The 20,786-nt window shown below is 40.0% G+C and overlaps 1 protein-coding gene across 8 annotated transcripts in view; it reads right to left on the bottom strand.

Moving 5' to 3' along the window:
• Window positions 1-20,786, bottom strand: part of plekha5 (pleckstrin homology domain containing, family A member 5) — a 73,695-nt gene that overhangs the window by 27,272 nt on the left and 25,637 nt on the right. For 7 of the 8 annotated variants that reach the window (XM_084017143.1, XM_084017149.1, XM_084017148.1 and 4 more), the window contains exon 4: window positions 5,569-5,652. In XM_084017143.1, coding sequence (XP_083873269.1) covers window positions 5,569-5,652 — 84 coding nt within the window. Of the gene's footprint in view, window positions 1-2,291; window positions 2,331-5,568; window positions 5,653-20,786 lie in introns of all 8 variants that reach the window. The other variant, XM_084017142.1, reaches the window with a different exon arrangement.

Below are 20,786 nucleotides of genomic sequence, written 5' to 3'. Positions count from 1 at the left end.
AAGTGAATCATAATCAATGGTGTGTCGAGCAGCCATCAAAAACAAAACGGTTGGGAGGGGTGGAGAAAGTGGACTGACTTTGTTGTAAGAGGGATGTTGCTGCTCTATTAGGCCAGCAGACCATTTCCAGTCTCGGAGCTGCACAGTGTCTGTGTGTGTTGGGCTTTTGTTGATAATTAGTTTGGGGCTGATAATCAATCGGCATGCAGTGACATTGAAAAGTAATGAGTATAAGTGGCCTCTTTTGTGAAATAGCTGCTCTGTGATTATGAGCACAAGAGAAGAAAAAGTCCTCATGAACAATTTAAATAATTTAGATAGTACAATAGATACTGAATTTGGGTAGTTAAATGTTTGCTGAAAATGTTCAACAACGATCACTATTTACTATGATAAAATGAAAAGCAACCATCACAAAATTACAATGGAACTCTGTTATTAAATACAAAATGATAATATTAGAGAAACAAACTTGAAAACTGTTTTGTATCAAAATCCCAAAGATATTCGGTTTAATAAGACATAAAACACGAGCAGCAAATCCTAACAATTTGGAAGCTGCAACTAGGTCATTTCTGGCATTTGTGTGAAAAACTTGAAAAACAACATGAACAAAATCATTTAGTTGCTGATTAATTGACTAATCTCTTCAGCACTAGTTTCCACTTGTACTTACAGTGTAGGCTTGCTTCAATCCCAATTACAAAATTGTAATCCTGTGCTAATACAAAATAGTTGCAAACACTGTGAATAAAGCTGTGATGATATGAATTCAACTCGTTTAACTCTTCAAGGGATTCTCCATCTGGGCCTCTCCAGTATTTATTTCCCAACAACATTGTGAGTACAATGTACACACAATGGATACCACCAAATGCTTCACATGTATATTTTTGAATTAAACTTTGCTCGAACCCGCTTCCTCTAAAATGTTATCATGTACCTCCACAACATGCTGTTTTGAGATTTATTTTATACTAACCAGCATGTATTAAAGTGCCATATATCTGCCTGGCCTGGATTTTGAGTGCCTGTGTGAGTGTGCAGGTCTGTGTGTGCAAAAAGAGTGAGTGGGGATTACACTGCCACTGAAGCTTGGTGTTCTAAGCACACTGGGGGGAAACTGAACTGAGCAGCTGAGGGTGCATTTTTAAATGACCACACAGCATTTCTAAAGAAGGGTGCTTTCAAACACTTTTGTTTGGCAGTGGACCCGACCTTTATCTTTTTAACCAACAAAAGACTGGAAGACAAGGCATGCAGATCAAGATATCAGACATTTTTCACATGTTCAGAGATACAGTGAGAGCTGATAGGATAAACCAAAACAGATACCAACATTATATTACAACCTAATTTGACTCATTTCGCTATGTTCTTTAAAAATGTGATGCATTCAAGAGAAAAAAAGCCCTTCAAATTCTCACTCACACCTGGGTTCGAATCCGACTTAAAGATAAAATAAAATTCTCACTTTAACTCTATATTGTGTTTCAAAACCGGCACACATGGAACTTAAGAGTTAATGCAAAATTTTTGGTAGATAAGCATATTTAAAACTAAATTTCAGATAATGCAGACTTAGTTGTCCCGTTAAGTGAACATTTTATTTTTAATATTGTATTTTATCTATAATATTGTTATTTTAATCAAACATATTCGGTGATAACAAGTAAATATTTAAAGTTCTCAGGTTATTTACCTTTTTTTGTCATATCTCCCAGCTCCAGCTCAGCAAAGTATCAGAGTCAGGACTCTTACCTGTGTACATGAGGCTCGTACATCCATAGGACAGAGCATGTAAGGGTGTTCAACGTCAAGGTTTTTGACAGCTTGTCAAAACATAATGAACTCTTCACTGAGCTGTGCATCACTAAATACACAGTGATCACACCTTTTTGATGCCTTGTGTCCTATTATAAAGAAATCTTTTGTTAGGACCGTGGAACCCAATTTGAGAGCAGATGTAATACTTCCTGGGAAATCAGCAAACTGTCAACTAAGTGAACCGGGAAATTAATGATTTGTCAAAAAGCCTTTCTTTCAACAAAAGTGAGTAATACCTTTTCTGCAGTAGTTGTTCATTTAGGTTTAGATTAACACAACAGATGATTCAGACAGTGCACCTTACAAGACTTTGGAATGCAAATGCTACAGCTCGACAGGAAAAACACCATTCAAAACACCCACAGTCTGTTGTTAGTGTGCAACACAAGGGTAAGTGTTTTACATAAAATAAAAAAACAAATGGGGAGAACACGGTTATCAATTTGCATCTAATTTCGTATTACCTGCTAAACGCTGGGTGACACAATTTTCCACAATTCACACTACAAAACAGAGGAAAGACACATTTGTTGAGAATGAAGTCAAATGTTTTGAGCAGTAATGTGCTGTGAAGACTGGCTGCACATAGGCAGTATATTGGGTTCTAATGTACTATACATTTGAAGTATATCTACAATTCTAGATGCTTGTAACATTGATACAAAAAAATCCAACATATATCCAGACATATTAAAGAGCTACCAAATTATAAACTGCATGTTAAAGTCTGGATTTCATATTGTAACATCATCCAACCTGAAGTGCACTGAACACCATGGTCTCTAAATAAGTTTATTACTGCAGACGTGGTCAGATCATGTTTTGGTATACATGCGTTACATGTGAGTTACACAAATAAATCCTCTCAGCTTGCATATGGTCATGTGGACCACTAAAAATAGGGCGAGACATGTACTGTAATGACAACAGAATGCTGAGGCATTCACTGAGGTGGGAGAAGCAGTAACTCACGCATACCTGAGAGTATAAGTATGAGTGACAGATGTTTATTTAATACAGCCCTTTTATAACCCATAAGCTATGTTAAAGCAGATTATGCACAAGAAATAGCATAAATGAATAACAATCAAAGTTGTGTCTATTCTGTGCCATGCAATGATCCAACTGTGGGTTGTGTACCAAACTAAACGAAGGGACTGAACCTCGAAGTGGAGCGTACAATAAATGTGACAAGGGCAACAACAAAGGCCCGGCCATCACTGACTTGCCTTTCTGGTTGCATTCCAGGTCCTTTGTTTATCTTAGGATGTGATGGTGTCATCTTACTCAACAAATCGAGTAACTATACTTAACAAACGGTATTTGTCCACACCACTATGGGACAACTATTTTTGCCTCTCTTTTAGCCTGTTGTATGTTGCCTCTCCACTGCCCCAACCTCTCACAATTACACAATTCATCCTGGATGTGTAAATAAGTTTCACACATCATGGTTATCCCTTCCCCCCTCCCCCCTCCCCCCAAGACAACTGCAGTCACTTTGTCATTTCAAATCTGTTAGCTAATCAAGGTTTTTTTTTTATCTGAAAAACTCATATATCCTTGTTTGTGTTTTTATATTTATTATACTATGTTTTACCTTTGGTTGAGACTGTAAAATAATCATGCCAAATTTACACCAAATGTAGTGTTTTGGATTTACTTAAAGTACAGAGCAGATTAAGCAGTGATTTCCAGCCAGGCCTCTTTATCCCTGTGGCAGCTTAAATCCGTCTTTGCCTTTTATTACTTGTCCATGGTGAAGATTTATTTCCCCCCCTTATTCGTCTTTATAAAACAGAGCCAACTGTAGGATGAAATGCACTGTCATACACCTTCAAATTACAATGAGTCAAGGTGTGGGTTTATCACTTTGGTGTTGCTTCCCAAAATTATCTTCTAGTACTGTACTAGAAGTCAATGTACCAGTAGTACATCTGATACACGTTTTGCAGCTTATCTTCCAATGACAAAACACTAATTGCAGAATTAGAATTCATCTTGCAGCGGCATTTCTGTGCTTCTTAGTGTGAAAAACAGCAGAGATGTGAGAGTAACACAGAGAGGGGAGGAATGTGTCAAGAGAGTGCAGTGTGACACTTCTGGCACAACAACCATCCTCACAACTATTTTCCAGTGAATCCGTCTCTGCTGAACAAAATTCAGCTCACAAAAATATGGTGAGCCAAAACAGCTCAAGATATCGTATCATAGTAAATCCGGGTTTTTAATTTCTAAGGACAGTGGGAATTCCTCCAGTTATTGAGTTTTTGGAGTTATAACTGGGTTATTGGCCATCATTTCTAACATGGGAGTGAAATTCCATGTCTTGATGCAGAAAATGTTGCAATCAGCTTAAATTGCTCAATAAAATTAAACCCACCAGTTATGATGACATAACTTCAGTGCAACAATATAACATTATGGAGAATCTTCTATGACGGGGGTTTCTGAGGGAAGTGAGAGGCTGAGTGGAGCTGATACATGTCATGTAAGATTAAGCCAAGATGGCTCGGGTGGTAGATGAACGTCGGCTAGTGTTGTGTGCGTTGCAATGCAAACTGTCTTGTACATGTATATTTACGCTTACAAGAAGGAGGCCAAAGTTATAGATTGGCATTTGTCCTCTTTGTTCTGTGTTGGTGAAACCTGAAAAGCGGATAAACCTGAAAATGGGAGTCCTGGCAAATAATGAGATGAAAAGAAGTGTAGTCATATTCACAGGCTTGTTCCCCTTAAATTGAAAGGTCAAGACGACTGACCGTGAACAAGTCATATGGGCGGATATGTGAGTGTTAAAAACAATGTAGAAGATCACATGGACTAGGGCTGCCCCCTAATAGTCGACCAAAAGTAAGTTGACGATAAGAGTCTCCGTCAACCAAGTTTTTATTGGTCGGTTGTGATCACTCTCACAAGCTGCTCTTGCACGATGTAAATGCATCTCTGTCTATCACACTTCTGATGCTAATTAATATGAAGAGACGCCACTTGTTGGTGCGCGATGATGACAGCAGGACCGTGAAATCACTGAAGAGTTTCTAATAAAAGCAGCCTCCGATGACTCAAAATGACGATATTTGCGTCATCAGAGGCTCCTTTTCAGAATAGAAATAAGAAGATGAGGGAATGATGCACAACCATTCACAATTACTACCGGGTTTCCAACGAATCATTAATCAATCATCATTCCAATCATCATAAATGTGCGACGACTAGTCGACTAATGGCTTGTATTAAAAACTACTAGTCGACTAGCAACATCTTTGGTCAGGGCAGGCCATGGACTTAACATTGTTGTGGGACATATCTTTGTACTATGACAACTGAAAAGGACATGAACTCTTGTTCAGGTCAAAACAAGGGACCAACTGTGAATCATTGCATTCCAACTAGCTCATGTAAACATGATACAATGGCTTTCTTATTGTCAGCCCTAAGCATCAATGGCCTACAATGTCACTTGCAGATGAATTATGCAATAAATAAAACCTCTTTAATAAAATGAGTATCTAAGAAGCATCAAAACAGCGACATTTCCATTCAGAAGGTTAGTTCTCATTTCTAAGGAATGTGTTTGTGAACAGAAATAGATGAAGAAACACTGCACAGAAGAGACTTTGAACTGAACGAGCAGAACTGCAAATAGAGGGTGGCAAGGTGCAGACTTGTGCAACAGTAAATTGCAGTGCTGAAAAATGCTTTCCAGTGAAATTCTAAAAGCAAAGACAAGAGACTTACTGTTCGTTGACGACAAAGATGCAATTGTCTTGCGAGGGTAAGCTTGAGACAGGATGCTTGCAGGTCACCTTCCGCTCATTGTGACTAATGAGAATAGGGAGGGAGGGAAAAAAGGGTCATCAATGTTAAAAGAACAGCAAAAAATAGCACTTGATCCATCTTTAAAGAATTGTGAATTGATATGCTGCTTATTGCCTTGACAACCCAAACATACTGTCAAAGAACTGCAAAACCTTGAGAGAACTCTTCACCTCGAAAACATATATATATTAGATGGGTAGAAATGAAAAAAGAATGAGTGGAGACAGAACAGATGCACAATATGGAAAAAATGTTAGCACACTGTGGCAAAAACTGGTCCAATCTGTAAAATGGGTCCAACCAGACATACATTGGGTCTGTGGGACAACAGAACAAGGATTCAAGGTGCACCAAACAAAGTGACAAGTCCAAGTATGGCATGAGAGCCCCAAATGAAAACAGCAAGATGTTACAAGGGGTCCATTAATAAAAGAAAAACCCCTTTCCTTTTCATATAAGAACATCACAGCTTCAGCTTTTACAACAAACAATATACGAGAGGAGAAAAAAGCAATTTAGATGTATACTGAACAACAAAATAATTAAAAACCTTAAACTACGGGCTCCGGCAGGCTGTTGAGGCATCCTACACTCGACATCTAATGACAGTGGTAAAAGAAGATGCTACCCACCCATTCTGTTGGCCAATTATAGCAGCCTACAGTCATTTCCACCCTGACATGATTGGAGCACCAGGACACCGACCACACAGTCTTTGAAGAGGAGGAATCAAAGACTGGGGCCTTCACCACAACAGCAGCTTTCCAGTTAAGGCGAGCCTGGTCAGAGTTCTGGATGGTCTATGGCAGAAGGCTCAGTAAACTAGGAACAACAAGCTTCACTGTCCGTCACTATGAATGGTAAATCCTGAATCAAGTTTTTGTTTCAACAGCATCATTGGAATAGTGACTTATTGTCATTTGATTATACCATCAGTGAGTTACAGTGAGGAGTAGCAGTTAGTTTAGTAAGCCAGTTTAGTAGCAGTAGAAAGTATGAATATATCACGCAAATATATTTTAATTACTAAAAACGACATTGGACAATATGAGTTGCACGAGCTGCAGTGTCAACACACCTTTAAAGCTCCTACTGCCTTTAATGGACATTTATTCTATATTTCAACTCCAGCAAGCTGAACTATAAACAGAGGAGAGTCAAGCTACAGCCCAAAAATAACAGTTTTTAAACATGGGGTACTCGTGTTCTGAAAAGAGCAAATACCAAGCATGAAATGGGGGTTTTAGTTTCAGTTTAGCCTGGAGAGCAACAGTCTCCACAGCTCTGGCCTATAATTACTGGAGGCACTGTTGGCAGCAGAGCACTGTGCGGTCTTGGGGCAGATCAACGGCACCATTTGTCTTTGGTATCCCTTCACACATGCCTATAGTGTTCTGGATAGGTTGGCTACAGAAGAATGAGCGTCTGGATAGGTTTTTATGAGCATAGTAGTGGTATAGACGGATTGATGTTATGTAGAGCTGTGGATGCCATTTAATAATCGATCAACTATCCAACACTTGAGAACCTTTTAGTTCCAACACTCTTAATGCAGGCACCACTTGCTTTCATGTGGTACTTTAGCCGTGGCTAAAAGGAGGTTTTAAATATAAGGCTGCATTTTGACTACCTATTAATTGACAATACATGCCGTTTCAGCAGAGAAGAGTTTTTGAAGAAAAAAAAAATGGAAATAAATAATTAAAGGCAATGCTCTACTGTATCCACTTTGGAAGGTGAATCATCTCTTACCAAGTGACTGCAAAGTATCAAGTAACCCCATATGCTTACACTGCCTTTATATGCAATAAAATAGAGTGGTTTATGACCATATTTTACACATCTACAAATGCCATTATGCATAGTTTTAATAATGCAAAAAAACACATACATTTTAAAATAAGTAGCATCCCTTTGTATATATGCTGAATCAAATAAATTCATGCAGTATGGAAGGATTGTGACCAAAGTATTGCTTTTTCCACTGGGAATCAACACCAAGTCTGCAGCTCTATGCATTTTTCAGCTGCTTCTGGTTCATTGTTTTGGTTTGGCAGTCCATGGGGTTAAGTTCCAGTGGCTTCAAAAGATGGTACAGCAAGTATGTGCTCTCAGCACACGAAATGAGCTCACATGAGCTAATTGTACACTACTTGCATGGAAAATAAATACAGCCAAAGAAAATAAGTCAAACATCTACTGAAAAGACCAAGACCGTTTCTCAGAAGTACACAGCTAAGGCGACTAAACGGTTACATTCAACAGAGTGACAGCCCATACTCAGTGTATACTAAAAGAGGGCTCCAATGTGATGCCCACGTGGCTCTCTTTCTCTTTCTAACAGGTGTTTGCTAAAATACTAGCCGTAGGAACTCAATACTGGAACTTGGCATTGGCCCAAAACACAGTGATTAACAGAACACCCCCATTAGCAACACCTGTTCATCAAGTCCTTTTGATGGGACACTGAGTCAAAGACCATATTCAGGTTGATGTACTCCACTTCTTTGGGATCACAGTAATATTGGAAAGGTACTGGATCATTGTATTGCAAGGCTAACTGATATTTGTTTCACGACTCTGCCTCATTGATCATAAATCCCAACCAGTTCTAAAGCTCACTGCATCATTTCCTCTGTAAACATATATAAAATGCCAGATCAAATTAATTTGAACTTAAATTAAATGTTTGACTGTAATCAACTGAAAAACAAGTTGTATCCGTTTGTAAGCTACAAACTGAAGATTAACCTCAAGATGAACCCAAAATAAAAATGATGAAAATAAAAGTATTTAAAGCTACAGTATTAGTTAAAACATCAACTTCAAAATGAAGTTGACCAGGGGCCTAAGGGTTACACCCACAAACTTAAAAGAACCTCCTGATGTTAAGAATGTTTTTGCAGATGTGTTGACGGACACGTGTGCAAGATCCGTGATTTTAAGAGGGAGGTGTTTGACATCAAAGACTCCATATACCTATATGGACGGAAGCTATTTGAGAAGGTCCTAAACATTCCCAACATGACCCATGTGGTATGGGAGGATAGTGAGCTCTTAAACCTCAGTGGAAAATGTGGGGGCTATGAAGTAGCATGACGGCTGTGGTTGTGTGTAGGCCAAAATAAGCAGGATGAGTAAAAGCAACACATTTTTCCTGTTTAGTAGACACAAACAAAAGAAGTAGCCCAAGACAATCAGAACTACTCATTAAGCAATGTTGTTATCCTACTAACAATATACAGTAATGACATTTAGTGTACCACTGTGACAGGCCTAATGATGCTGAGAAAAAGGATGAAGGCATCCCACATTGCAGATATGGATTCGTTTCATTGTCTCCACATGGCATCAATAGCTTATTTTGCAAAACAGTGGGTTGGTTGCCTTGTCTCACACAACACAGGAACCCCATGAAAACATCACTAGATGATAATGCAATCAAAGTTGATGATGGCAGCCATTGTTGCAGCAAAAGAACAAGTGATGATGCACAGCTACCAGCTCAAAATTTATTTTTGAGCAAATATGTTTTTCAAGATATTGCTGCAAGTTAATTTTAGCTTATAACACCATTTTAATGGTCACACATGCTGTGGAGGATGTGGTCTGTGGTCACTACAGTCAAGATTAAGTCAGCATAAATCACAGGACTGCACAGTAAGGCAAGCATATGGTAACATTTGTGCTTCAGTTGAGGACAAAAACATTGTATTCTCTTCATTTAGGTTTTGGATTTCTTCTCATTTTCCAGAGGGAGATGTTGGTTTATTGGGTGGGAAGGGGGTGAAGGGCACCAGAAGGTTCCTTGCCTCTTGACCTCAGATGTATAGAAGTGAGGAACTAGGAGTGGGCGAACTGACCACCATGTAGTGAGGAGGGTTGGGCAATTCAGGATTGTCCTGTCCACAATAATTAGCAGTGAGCTGCAGTAATGAAGAGCTTAAGGTCTCGGGGTCATCACTCCACAGGCTTAGCTTTTATTGTTCTGGGTGGGTCTTTGATCCCTACGGTTTAACCACAAACAACTGAGGGGCTCCATGTAGGATCTTTACATTAGATAGAAGGGGAAAAGTCTTCCTGAGTTTGACAACATATTGTCAGGGTTTAACACCAGACTTCGGAGGGCCTACTAGAAGCTCCCTTATGTCATTATTTTACTTGAAAACCAAAACAAACCAGGATTTCAGATCTTCGCTTCATAAGTTCTTGAAGAAATGAGGTGGGGCAAATATTTGGTTTAGCATTCCACCTCATTCATGTTATCTGTGAAGCCAAAAACAGCTATTTGATGCACATTTTGAACCATTTTTACTAAAAAAAAGCTTGTTAGATATTCATTCAACAGTCTGAATTTGATTAAACACAAAAACCAAATTGACTGTGGAAGTTCTAAAATCTGAACCCAAAACCACCTCTCTCTCTCAATCTCTCCATTTATTTGAGAGTACAGTGATAAGAAGAGAAAATTATGGAAAATAATGTAAAAAAAAGACTTTTTTTAACCTAATGAGAGTCATTATGGGGATGACTATCATTATTATAGTCTTACTTTGTAGAGGCCAGATACATAAATAAAATAAAAACACTACTATTAGTCATTTGTTTTGACAACTGTTCGTGGAGTGAAAAAAACTGGAGGGGATTTTAAAAATAAATTATAAAAAAAGTGGTTAGTTATCATGAAGAGTCAATTTTCATAAACTGAATGTGAAGAGGAAATTTATGAAAAAAAAGCTTTTAAGACCAACTCTGCAACTTCATCACTTTTACAAAACAGGCAGATCGAGGGGAAAAGTTTCAGAAACAAAATTTTTCAAAACTATTTGACCGCTGTGTATTTTGTGGGATCGAAGCTGTGCTCTAAAAATGGGGCCAAGGATCCATTTATTTTGAAACACCTGTGCAGTGATGTGGAAACTGACTAGTTATTCCTTTTATTGAGGTATATATTTACTCTGAAACTTGATTTGTTGCTGTTGTTGAAGAAACAATTACTAGTATAAAGCAGCATGTCTTATGTTACAGGAACCTATTATCTGCACAACCGTGATGCCGCTAAAAGATTCAAGTTCTATCCTTTTATCTACTGTTAATTTTAACTTAGTAGAAACCTTTATGACTGTACCAAATTTTTAATGTTGAGATTCAAATTCTTAATCATCACATGAATGCTGCACAACTTTCTTTGTCTATTCATTCTGTTTTGTATTTCTGCACATTTGCAGATACATATTAGGCTATGCTAGTATTATTAGCATTATACCAGTCTTGGAACCCATTGGCTATCAGAGATCCAGGCCAAGACAACCTTTTTCAAGTGCTGCTTGTTGTCTACAGTCAGATTACCAACTGTAGTTGGAATTGAGAGACAACGTGTCTTGTATTTTAACTGATGTAATGTTATATCATCATTAGACGACAACCAGTAGTTCCGAGGGCACATGCCATGTCTTTAGAAATTAGCATGATACTGTTTGTAGAATAAGATTCCAGTGGCAGCTGTGTAGCATTGTTTCCAACCTGTGTGGTCCACATGTTCAGAGCATTGTATGTTCAGAGCAAATGTTTTGAAAGAAGATAACCGTTTTTACCTGAAAAAAATACTCTTCCTCAATCCATATTTGTTGGCATTTAGCCTTTCAAAACAACATTTTCACTGTTGTGAAAAAACTGTCCCGCTAACTAACTCATTTAATCCAGTGATCACTGTCTCTCTGTCTGTCCTCACAACCTGTCTGTCCTCTGTTTTTCCACAGCAAATCCTTATTATCTTTAATTGAATGCTCTTCCAGCTGCCTCAAGGCTTTTAGTGACCGGGCATCCCACCGTATAGATGTGAACAGTGCAGATCAGACCAATCAAGGCTTTCCCAGGATATGATCTAATAATCCCAGTGCTGTAGATGCTTGAATCACAGCCCTCACAGTAGCAGAAGTACGAAGATTTTAGCACACACTGCGTCGTAGTATGACACACTTACCCTATCAGTGCTGAGCTGGTGAAATCAAACCAGACTGCATGGTGCACATTTCATCCCCGGCCCCCTTATCCCATATCCATGTTATCACATTTAACTCTGCAGTTACACATGTGACTATTTGGTGACATTTAAAATGAACTCCATGTACCATCACTGTTTAAGTCCACGCACATTTTAGATAGATGCCAGTAAATCACAGGGAAACTCTACAAAAGTTCAGCAGGAAACTTCCTTGGTCCCTGAAACAAATCCCACAAATGACCAAGCAGAGCCTTTCAGCGATAACTAATTATCTTGTTAATGCTCATAAATTAATCTAATCCTATTACGCAGGAAGGAACTTGGACACGTAATGCAAGGCCAGTGATCGCTGAATGAAACTTTCACATTATCAGGTGAGTATTCTTAACTAGCATTAAAAAAAGGTTAGCTACAATGAAACTCTCAATACCTCATGGACACTGACTGGAGGTATGAATAGCCCAACTCACAAAAGCTGAGCTGAATAAGCAGAATAGGCAGTTTGTGAGTGGGGATGTGGGACGCAACAAAAGAAAAGACAAAACAGGGGCTTTGCAGACTCTAAGAGGCCACATGAAATGCAATGTGGCGACATAAAGCTATGTGCTGCCTCGAAATGTCAATATCTGCCATTATCATCATCATTTGGATGCATATTTTTAAGGCAATGCTGTGGAAACTTGCAGCACACAGAGAACACAGCCAGAAGCCTCAGTTTAGCCTGTCAAGCATTGACTTTCACCTTCGACCTTTTTACTTAACCACAGCAAACAGCTGCTCATTCGGGCTCCAAATCAAATTTTTTTCCACAAACAATTCAATTAGCAGCCCCCTTCTAAGCAGCTGCGATTTTATGCAAAGTGTGTCAAGGTGACACAGCTGAACGGACACCTCGAGAATATTTCAGAGGCATGAAAACACGCTGCCTTCTCAAGGAAAAATAAAACACAGATTGAAAAAAAGTTCAATTTCGTGGGGAAAATTCACAAAGTGAAACTACAGCACTTTGTAGTCACAAGCCAAGCTTCATTTTGACCTTCTCACCAGCGGACGACATGATACAACTGTTCCTCAATAGACCAAAGGTTTGGTTCCTTAAAAGGTCTATTTATGAAACAGAAATTCCAAGCATTAGTCCTCGTTTCTATCTTCAATTTCAATGTCTGTAAACTGACATTGTTAAAACAATTTCAGGCTTCATTAAAGACAACAGCAGGCTGGCATTCAATATACCTTTCATGGCAGATAAAGTACATGGGTGAATCCCAAAGGCAGTTTGTTGAAAGTCCTGTATCAAAAAACACCATGATGATGCTTGTGTTTTAGTGTCCTGAAAGTGAGACGGACATCTCATCCATACTGTGTAGCTACACATATAGGTCCATCTCTGCCAGGACTAAGAGGCTTCTAAAATAGTACTCTTCTTATCAAGGCCATCTCCTTAAAGAAATAGATGGATGAAAGGCTTCAGAGCTGCAGGGTTTTGGACCATTGACTACTGTTTTTTAAAAGATGTGTAAAAAAAAAAGGTTTTAATAAAATACCTTCGGCTCTATTTCATACCACCCAAGACTAGACCAGTATATGGAAGTAACAATTGCTTTCAGGTCTTTATTCCCCTTTCTTCTCAGTGAGAAGCTTTTCAATTCTTGCAAAGCTGAAAAACATGAGCTAGTGCCACAAACAAAATTCAGTTAGTGGGGGAACACTGGACACTGAGGACAATGACCACTGAATGAGCTCATGGCTAAAGTAAATACGTGATAACAGCATAGCTGTTCCTTCTCTCTCTGTGTTGGTTTGACAAGTGTTATCCCAATCGTTGGCTGTATACACTGATAGCAACACCACACACATGCTACTGCACACTATAATACATGTATTTAGATTCAATACATATATGGGGTTTTGGTTGGACATTACAAACAAATGTTCTGTGTGCAACCATCCACTTACTAGTTAATCAATCAGACTATACAGACAGGGTCTAGACCCCAAGCCCTAGCAGAAACACTTCAATCAAAACAAGGTTTTCACATTTGCCATATATTTACAGGCGGACACAAAAATAGTGACTTGCTTTACAAATGCTTGTGCGTGTTTTAAGGTTACACATGAGAGCAAAATTACATCAACATCAACACATCCTGGATCACTAGGAACATGTTCAACTGCTCGCTGTCTGTTTTCAGGAATTTCGGCAGTAACCACAAGATCAAACAAGCAAATACAATAAAATGCATGTTACTTAGCAGATCTAGTGGATGTGATCTAGTCTACATTAGTTATTTTAGAGAGGATGCAGTCCAGGTCACTGCAGGAGAGACAGCGGGCAATGCTAAAATCATGGCTTAACTGTGATTAACAGATAAAAGCTTTTAACGAACATCCAGAACCACACAACTGATGCAAAGTTATGGACTACGGTCATGGAGGGATAAACAGTGGCTCTTCGGGACTGCTTATGTTAAAACAATAGTCAACACTGAAAATGCTGTTTTCAATAACTGCAAACTGGGTGTTCAAATTGGCAGGACAAGCTCTCTTTTCTGATTGAAAATGCATCAAAACCAGACTGCACTGAATTCCATGACAAAAAAAACAGACAATACAGAAACTGAGAAAGAAAGTCAACAGTCTTCTCCCTCCAGGGGTTTGCTTTCACTGTTGGATCACATTGAATTGCCTGGGGCTCAGCTTTAACTGACCAACAGAATTTGAGATTTTAAAAAAAGATTTAAAAAAATGTAATTTAGGCCCAACTAAGTGGAGGAGAGGGGTGCTTGTTAAGCCAAGGTTGCACAATTCCTTTTGGATTGGAATAGTATTATTATTGTTATTGTTATTATAAATAGATCAAACATATCTGAAACTAATTACAGAAGAAGTCACTACATAAAGGTCCACATAGAACTCCAACTATTGAAATTGCTCAAACTTGACCAAACGGAGGTGCTATGACGAAAAACGGACAAAACAGGGGATCAGAGCCTGGAGGTGTTGAGTGCAGAAAGACGCTGTTTGCACATTAAGCCATGTGAGGGAACAAAACGCTGACTCGGAGCCAGACAGGAGCGGGTTAAGTGCAAACACACAAGGCGATCCCAGTAGCTACATCCATCCAAACTGCCTTAGGAACACGTCAACCATCATCGTTATTCCCACTGAACACCCCAAACACCTCAATCAGTATCGCGCTAGGAGCAAATCGCGTTCAATGTATGTAGCCTAATGTATGTCGCCGCGTCGACAGCACTGCAGGGTTTTTTACTTACAATGAAAAGCCTCCATGAATGCCCAGGCAGTTAAAAAAAAAACGATGAAGTCAAACGTGGAGAAAACAATCGCTTTATCCAGATGTGAACGTCAGACGTGAAACGACGCCGAGAGTTTCTCGTTACTTTGAAGAAAGCGTGTGTTTAGTGAAGTGCGCTCAGTCCGCTGCTGCTACTGCTGCTGTGCTCACGGGGCAGGAGCACTCGCGCCGACTGCTGCGCCGCGTGCGCCCCGTAGTAGAGACACACTGAAACCCGAGAGAGGCGGTGATGTCACGGTCCGGATGTAAAGAAAGCAAGGTGGCTGGCGGCGCTTTGATGACTCCCTCGCAGCACAAACGTGTGGCGATGATGTCTCGGTGACGTGAATTAAAACAAGACTAGCAGATTTTTCCTTTACAGTAGTCGCGCAGGAGTTCTTTTTTCCAGACTCGTGGAAGAACCATGGGGCATTCCAGCTAAAGGCTTTATTACAAACCGCATAGAAGGAACTATACTCCGTATTCCAGATTTAAAGTTTGCTTTATTTGGGATGTATCCAGGAAAGTCAACGATATAACACATGGATTTGAGTTGTATTTCCTCAGTCGGCCATGTGTCATTTACTACCTTAGGGCTACATATGCATGTGGGTGGCACACCTCCCTCAGCGCATTCTTTGGCAAGTCCTGACAAAGGGGGGCATGTTGAAAAATGAACTATCTCCGCAGTGGGATTTTATAAGACTCATCATGAAAGTATTTTTGAATCATCCTGATGACGTTGAATCCGTTGCAAATCGTGGCCCCAGTTCAAGGGATTGAAAAACTGCAGACCTGGTTTCAATTCGTGTCCATTCATGTTACTGGAGGTATGCTATCATGGTTGAAGCCTGTTAGTTTCAATAGGATGAAGTGAGAGAAAGAACTGAATACCAAGTAGGTTCAGCAGGGAGCCTGCAGCTATTGAAGACATGAAAGCCCGGACAATGACCTCGGCCCTAACCTAGAGGCCAAACCGCTCCTCTGCTCATCAGCCTGCTGGGTGTAGTCAATGGTGCGGGAAGACACTCAGATTCAGTCAATACGCTCAGTGGCTGCTTTTTCTCTCCCTGTTCCCTCCCTTTAGTGATACTTCAACGTTTCTTAAGAGTGTACTGTAGCTCTCAAAGGCATAGACTTTTAACAAAAACTGAACACAAAAACTAAATGCACTTCCTGTCAGTTGAAAACAGTTAAGAGGCATTAAAGAGATTAACATATTAATGACATCTGTAATGTGTGAACTCCCTTGACCAGCTCTACTCAATAAATAATGCATCACCTTCCATTATAAAGCTGAGGAAGGGGGGGATACACTAAAACTCAGTCCATCTATCCTTAGTCCTCCAGGGAGGGCCTCATGCTGGAGCCATACCAGGGGGTATGGCCACCACCTGGGGCACAGAATGGACAGCATACCCAGAGAGAAAGCAGTGAGAGGTGAATGAGGGGAGGATATGTGATATCATATTTAGTGACCCAATCCATGAAAGCTGCATCCGTGGCGAATACGGACCTTGTGCTCCAATGCCCACAACAAGGTCTCAGAGGGGAAGTCAAAGCAAGCTGTGAAGCCACATGTGTATGTGCTGTGTGATAGCACAGGAGAGCATGTTTTTATTGTTTTGTTTTTTTCATGAATAATTGATTAAATGTCTGCTCTCAGCATTCAAACAATAGTCCACTGTTGTAAAGCTAATTATTTCCACTGTCAAGCCCATCACATTGTTATATATAAAAAAAACAGAAAAAGGGCATCAGGTTCACAGGTTTGATCTTCACAACACCATGAACTATATCAAAGTCTAAACAATGTTCCTCACTGCTCAGTCAGTCGGAGGGCATTTAATAGATGATTAAAAGGTAAATGTCATAATCACAGCCACCAAGCCTCCCTGAATTACCTCAAGCATACTTCAGGCTGGGTTTAAAATCACAGACGCCATCATTTAAATTGCTCAAGGTGTTTGATATTTTGGTGCCTCGTGGTTAAAAATGCCTTGTGAGGAGACCAAAAGCATTGGTGAAATCAGTCAGGATTAACCCAGCATCTGAGCGATTATAGTGATTACAACTGTCAGCTATTTGTTGTTATTTCCTTTTAATAAATTAGGAAACATGCCAAACTCAGGCTTAATGTTGGAAAAAAATTGCTTGCTCATTCTTAAACTTGCTCATCAGGCATTCAGAAGGAGTGGAACTTCTGTTCCAAGAATTTGTTTAAGGGAGGTGTATGACCATACCAAGGTCAGACAAACTGTTTCATCTCAACTCAAAACTTAACAACACCCTGTTTTATGGCCACACAGCATTAAGCTTTATGACAGAGTAAGGACAACACGGGGGGCAAGCTCAGATGTGTTGATGTTATCGCAGCACAGAGTGGTCTAGCTCCACCACTCCCGTCTGGCCTTCAAAGCCTTGTTAAGTATCAATGCACCGTGTGAGAAGGCAGGTCAGGAGACTATGAACAATAGCAACACCTGTCCAACATAATGGAATCCAGTACAATAGCCCAGCAATACACACTACTATCTTTGAAAAGCTTATCATTTTCAATATTTGTTTAGTCTAGCGACTCCCACGCTGTCCTATCTCAATAAAGGTGAAAAGGCCCCAAAAATAACTTAAAAAAACATGCTGCACTAATAAATGTACTGTTGTGGTGTGTTTCTAACAGCATCCACACCTTGAATTGCATGATATTGTTGTGTGTCTAAAAACTGAACACATATGATAGTCTATGGATGAAGCTGATAAGCAACAATACATAAAAAAACAACCTTCTCCTGTACATTGTACCAACTATCAATGAGCAACAGAGCATTTCTTTTCAGCTACAGTTTGCACTTGAGGCTTCATCCGGTTCTCAGCTGACAGATGCCGAGGAGAAGCTTTCAGACTCATTAACTGCCCACACAGTCACAGAGAGACGGGAAGGGAGAGGGAATCGCTAAGTGTTCACATGTTTATCCGCTCTCGGAGGATCTTCTCCTACCTGCCCACACGCTCTCGTCTCTGACTCGTTCCTCTTCCACCTACACTCCCACGCTCTCTCCTTTGTCACTCAGGTGCAGGTTATTACCTGCTGGTGTACTGAACAGCTGCAGCGACAGTGGTTGCAAGCAGCAGTAGCCTGAGGTTGATGGCGAACAAGTAAGGCAAAATCAGAGCGTTTGCCAGCACTCTGCAGGGCCCTCTGTTCCAACTGACTGATAGCGAACGAATACTGCATGCATAAACACTTCCATTACCAGTATGTCTGCAGGGAGCCAGTGAGATGATGGGCCGAAATGGCCACCCTCCTGGTGCATTGGCGTGTGAGTGTATGGAGAGTGGGGGTCTCTTCTGCTCCAGTAATTAGCTATGTGTGTCAAATGGAGCTGAAAAACAACAACAGACTCTTGGGTGCCTGAGCGGTCATTATTCACAGACAAAAGACCACGATCTAGTCACCCCAGTGACATCAGTGAATTGGAAATTGGTCTTTTTCTCTTCACAAAAAGAGAGATTGTAGAGGTCAAATATAAAATGAATATTAACATCTGCTTTTTGCTACAAGCCATGGGATCACACACATGCCAGTTAGGATATTTTTATTTATCAAAACAATTCTGGAATTAAATAGTAGATAACTTGAAATGAATTCAAATGATTTTGAGCTAATTTAGGACAAGGCAACGGCATGCTCCAGGGAAGATACCAGTCATGACTGAAGCTATGTTACATGATGCCCAAAGAGCGGAGCAGCAGAAACAAACCTTTTGAGCTGCTTCCATCTCTACGATGGAGACAAGGTTCTTGGGAATTATGAAATCTCAGCACAAGACAGGTTATATTGTCTGCACTGACTACAGAGATGAAAGCATTTGGCTCTCATATTCAATTTACATTTACATTTAGGGCATTTAGCAGATGCTTTTGTCCAAAGCGACTTACAACAAGTACATTTGTCGAAAGCAAGAAACCACAACATATCATTGCCAATAAAGTAAGATTGTAAAACAGAAACAATTGATAGGTCCTCATCTGAGTAAAGTAATAGCTGTTCAGCAAGGATACCTTTTTTTGGGGGGGGGGGGGGGGGGGGGGGGGGGTCATGCTATGCAGAGTGGAGGTGAAATTTTTATTTAATATTCTATTTCTCTCAAAACTCCTAAAATGACTGTTGTATCACTGAATTGAATGAGAAGGACTGCCACAGAATGTAAAGACAGATAAGCAAGTGCTCTTATCAATTGTATCCATAACTATTTTTCCAAATGCCTTTTTCGAGGGGTTCAAATGAAAGGAAAAGGTGTTTACACTAGCAAAAGTGAGAAGGGACTAATTAGGAAAAGATCAAAAGGAAAAGGGCTGATTTTGCAGAGGCTAACAAAATGGACCAATCAATGAGGAAGTCAAACTCCCAGCCCCCCAGGCTGCCAGGAAGTTGAGGAGAGCTGAATTCTCTCGTGAATTACAGCACCCAACTGTCCATACAAGAGCTGGGGTAAAAATCACTGTACTAATGACACTTTGAAAATCAATAGGATGTGTCTATGATGTCTCTCACACGGGTACAAGGGCAGATATGCTCGTTTAAGGCACAGGCAATGTGCAGTTCAGGGATTGTTCCGAGATAGAGTTAGCGTCATGACAGTGATGAACCAAAAGAATGGGAGGAAAATTAGACCTGCAGATCAATGCATTCACAGTGTTTTTCAAGCACGACGACCCTAGTGGGTGACATCACAGCAGGTCAACAGAGAACAGAGGGGTCGGACAGACTCGCTTCACTGCTCAGGCTGCTTTGTGAGACTTGGCAGCACTGACAGTCACAAATTCCGAAGTAAGCAAGTCAAAACAGCAATAGCAATGCACTCTAGCATGAGCCCTCAGCCCAGCCCCCTTCAACACAACCCAGTCAACTCATGCTTGCTTGCTTGCTGAGAGGCTTAACTTCCTTTTTCCATTAAATTCAGTATCAGCAAAGGCTCCCAACTCCAGTTGTCCAAGAAATATTCGTAGACGTGTTACATCTCATATAATAAGCTGACAGCATCGGCTTGTAAATTTTGTGTTTACAAAACTGAGGCAACCAAACACAGAGGTAATCATTTAAAATAAGCCCAGCATCAATCTGTGTGGCATCCGTTTGTAAAAATGATGAGATAAGTAGCCTATGTTGTACTGCTCCCTACCTTTGACCCTAAATGGGCACTTAAATAGTGTCCACAAATGATTTTTCAAATATCATGAAATACAAGGTAAATCCGAGTCAGCCATTCATTTGAATGGATTAACATCTCTTGGATCACTTGAATGCAGGGTTGAGAGTACTCAAATGTAGACGGGTATTTCAATCAGAGATGGGAATTTTATTGATTTAAGCAACATTTAACCAAGAACCAAATTTAAACAAAAGGGCACGCAGAGTGAGTTGCTGAAACTGAGACATCATTAGCGTACATGTAATTCTGTGGGTTTACAGTAATGTACGCAAAAACTACAATTACAAGCCCAAGACTGAAAGCAGTAACTGGGTCAAACGTGGCTTGACATTCATGAGACCAGTTCAGCTGATATGTTTCATGTTTCTCATATGAAATGGGTGTATAACGCTTTATGGTGGTTTACTTTATAGCTACAGGCATAGCTAGGCATGCATTGTTTAATAATTATGCATGAGTTGAGTTGCAGAGCATAAAAAGATTATCAAGGACTTGTGGAAATAATTATCAAGTCATCCAATGACAGAATAGTCAATGAACCACATGGTTAGCTCCAGACATTGCTGTGGAACAACCATACAAACCCAAACTAAAATAGCTCTGAATGCATGACAAATCATGGCCT

The sequence above is a fragment of the Eutrigla gurnardus genome, assembly GCF_963514095.1.
Source record: "Eutrigla gurnardus genome assembly, chromosome: 9".
NCBI classification, from domain to species: domain Eukaryota; kingdom Metazoa; phylum Chordata; class Actinopteri; order Perciformes; family Triglidae; genus Eutrigla; species Eutrigla gurnardus.
Note: the sequence above shows the minus strand (reverse complement) of the source record. Positions and strands in the feature narration are given on the sequence as shown.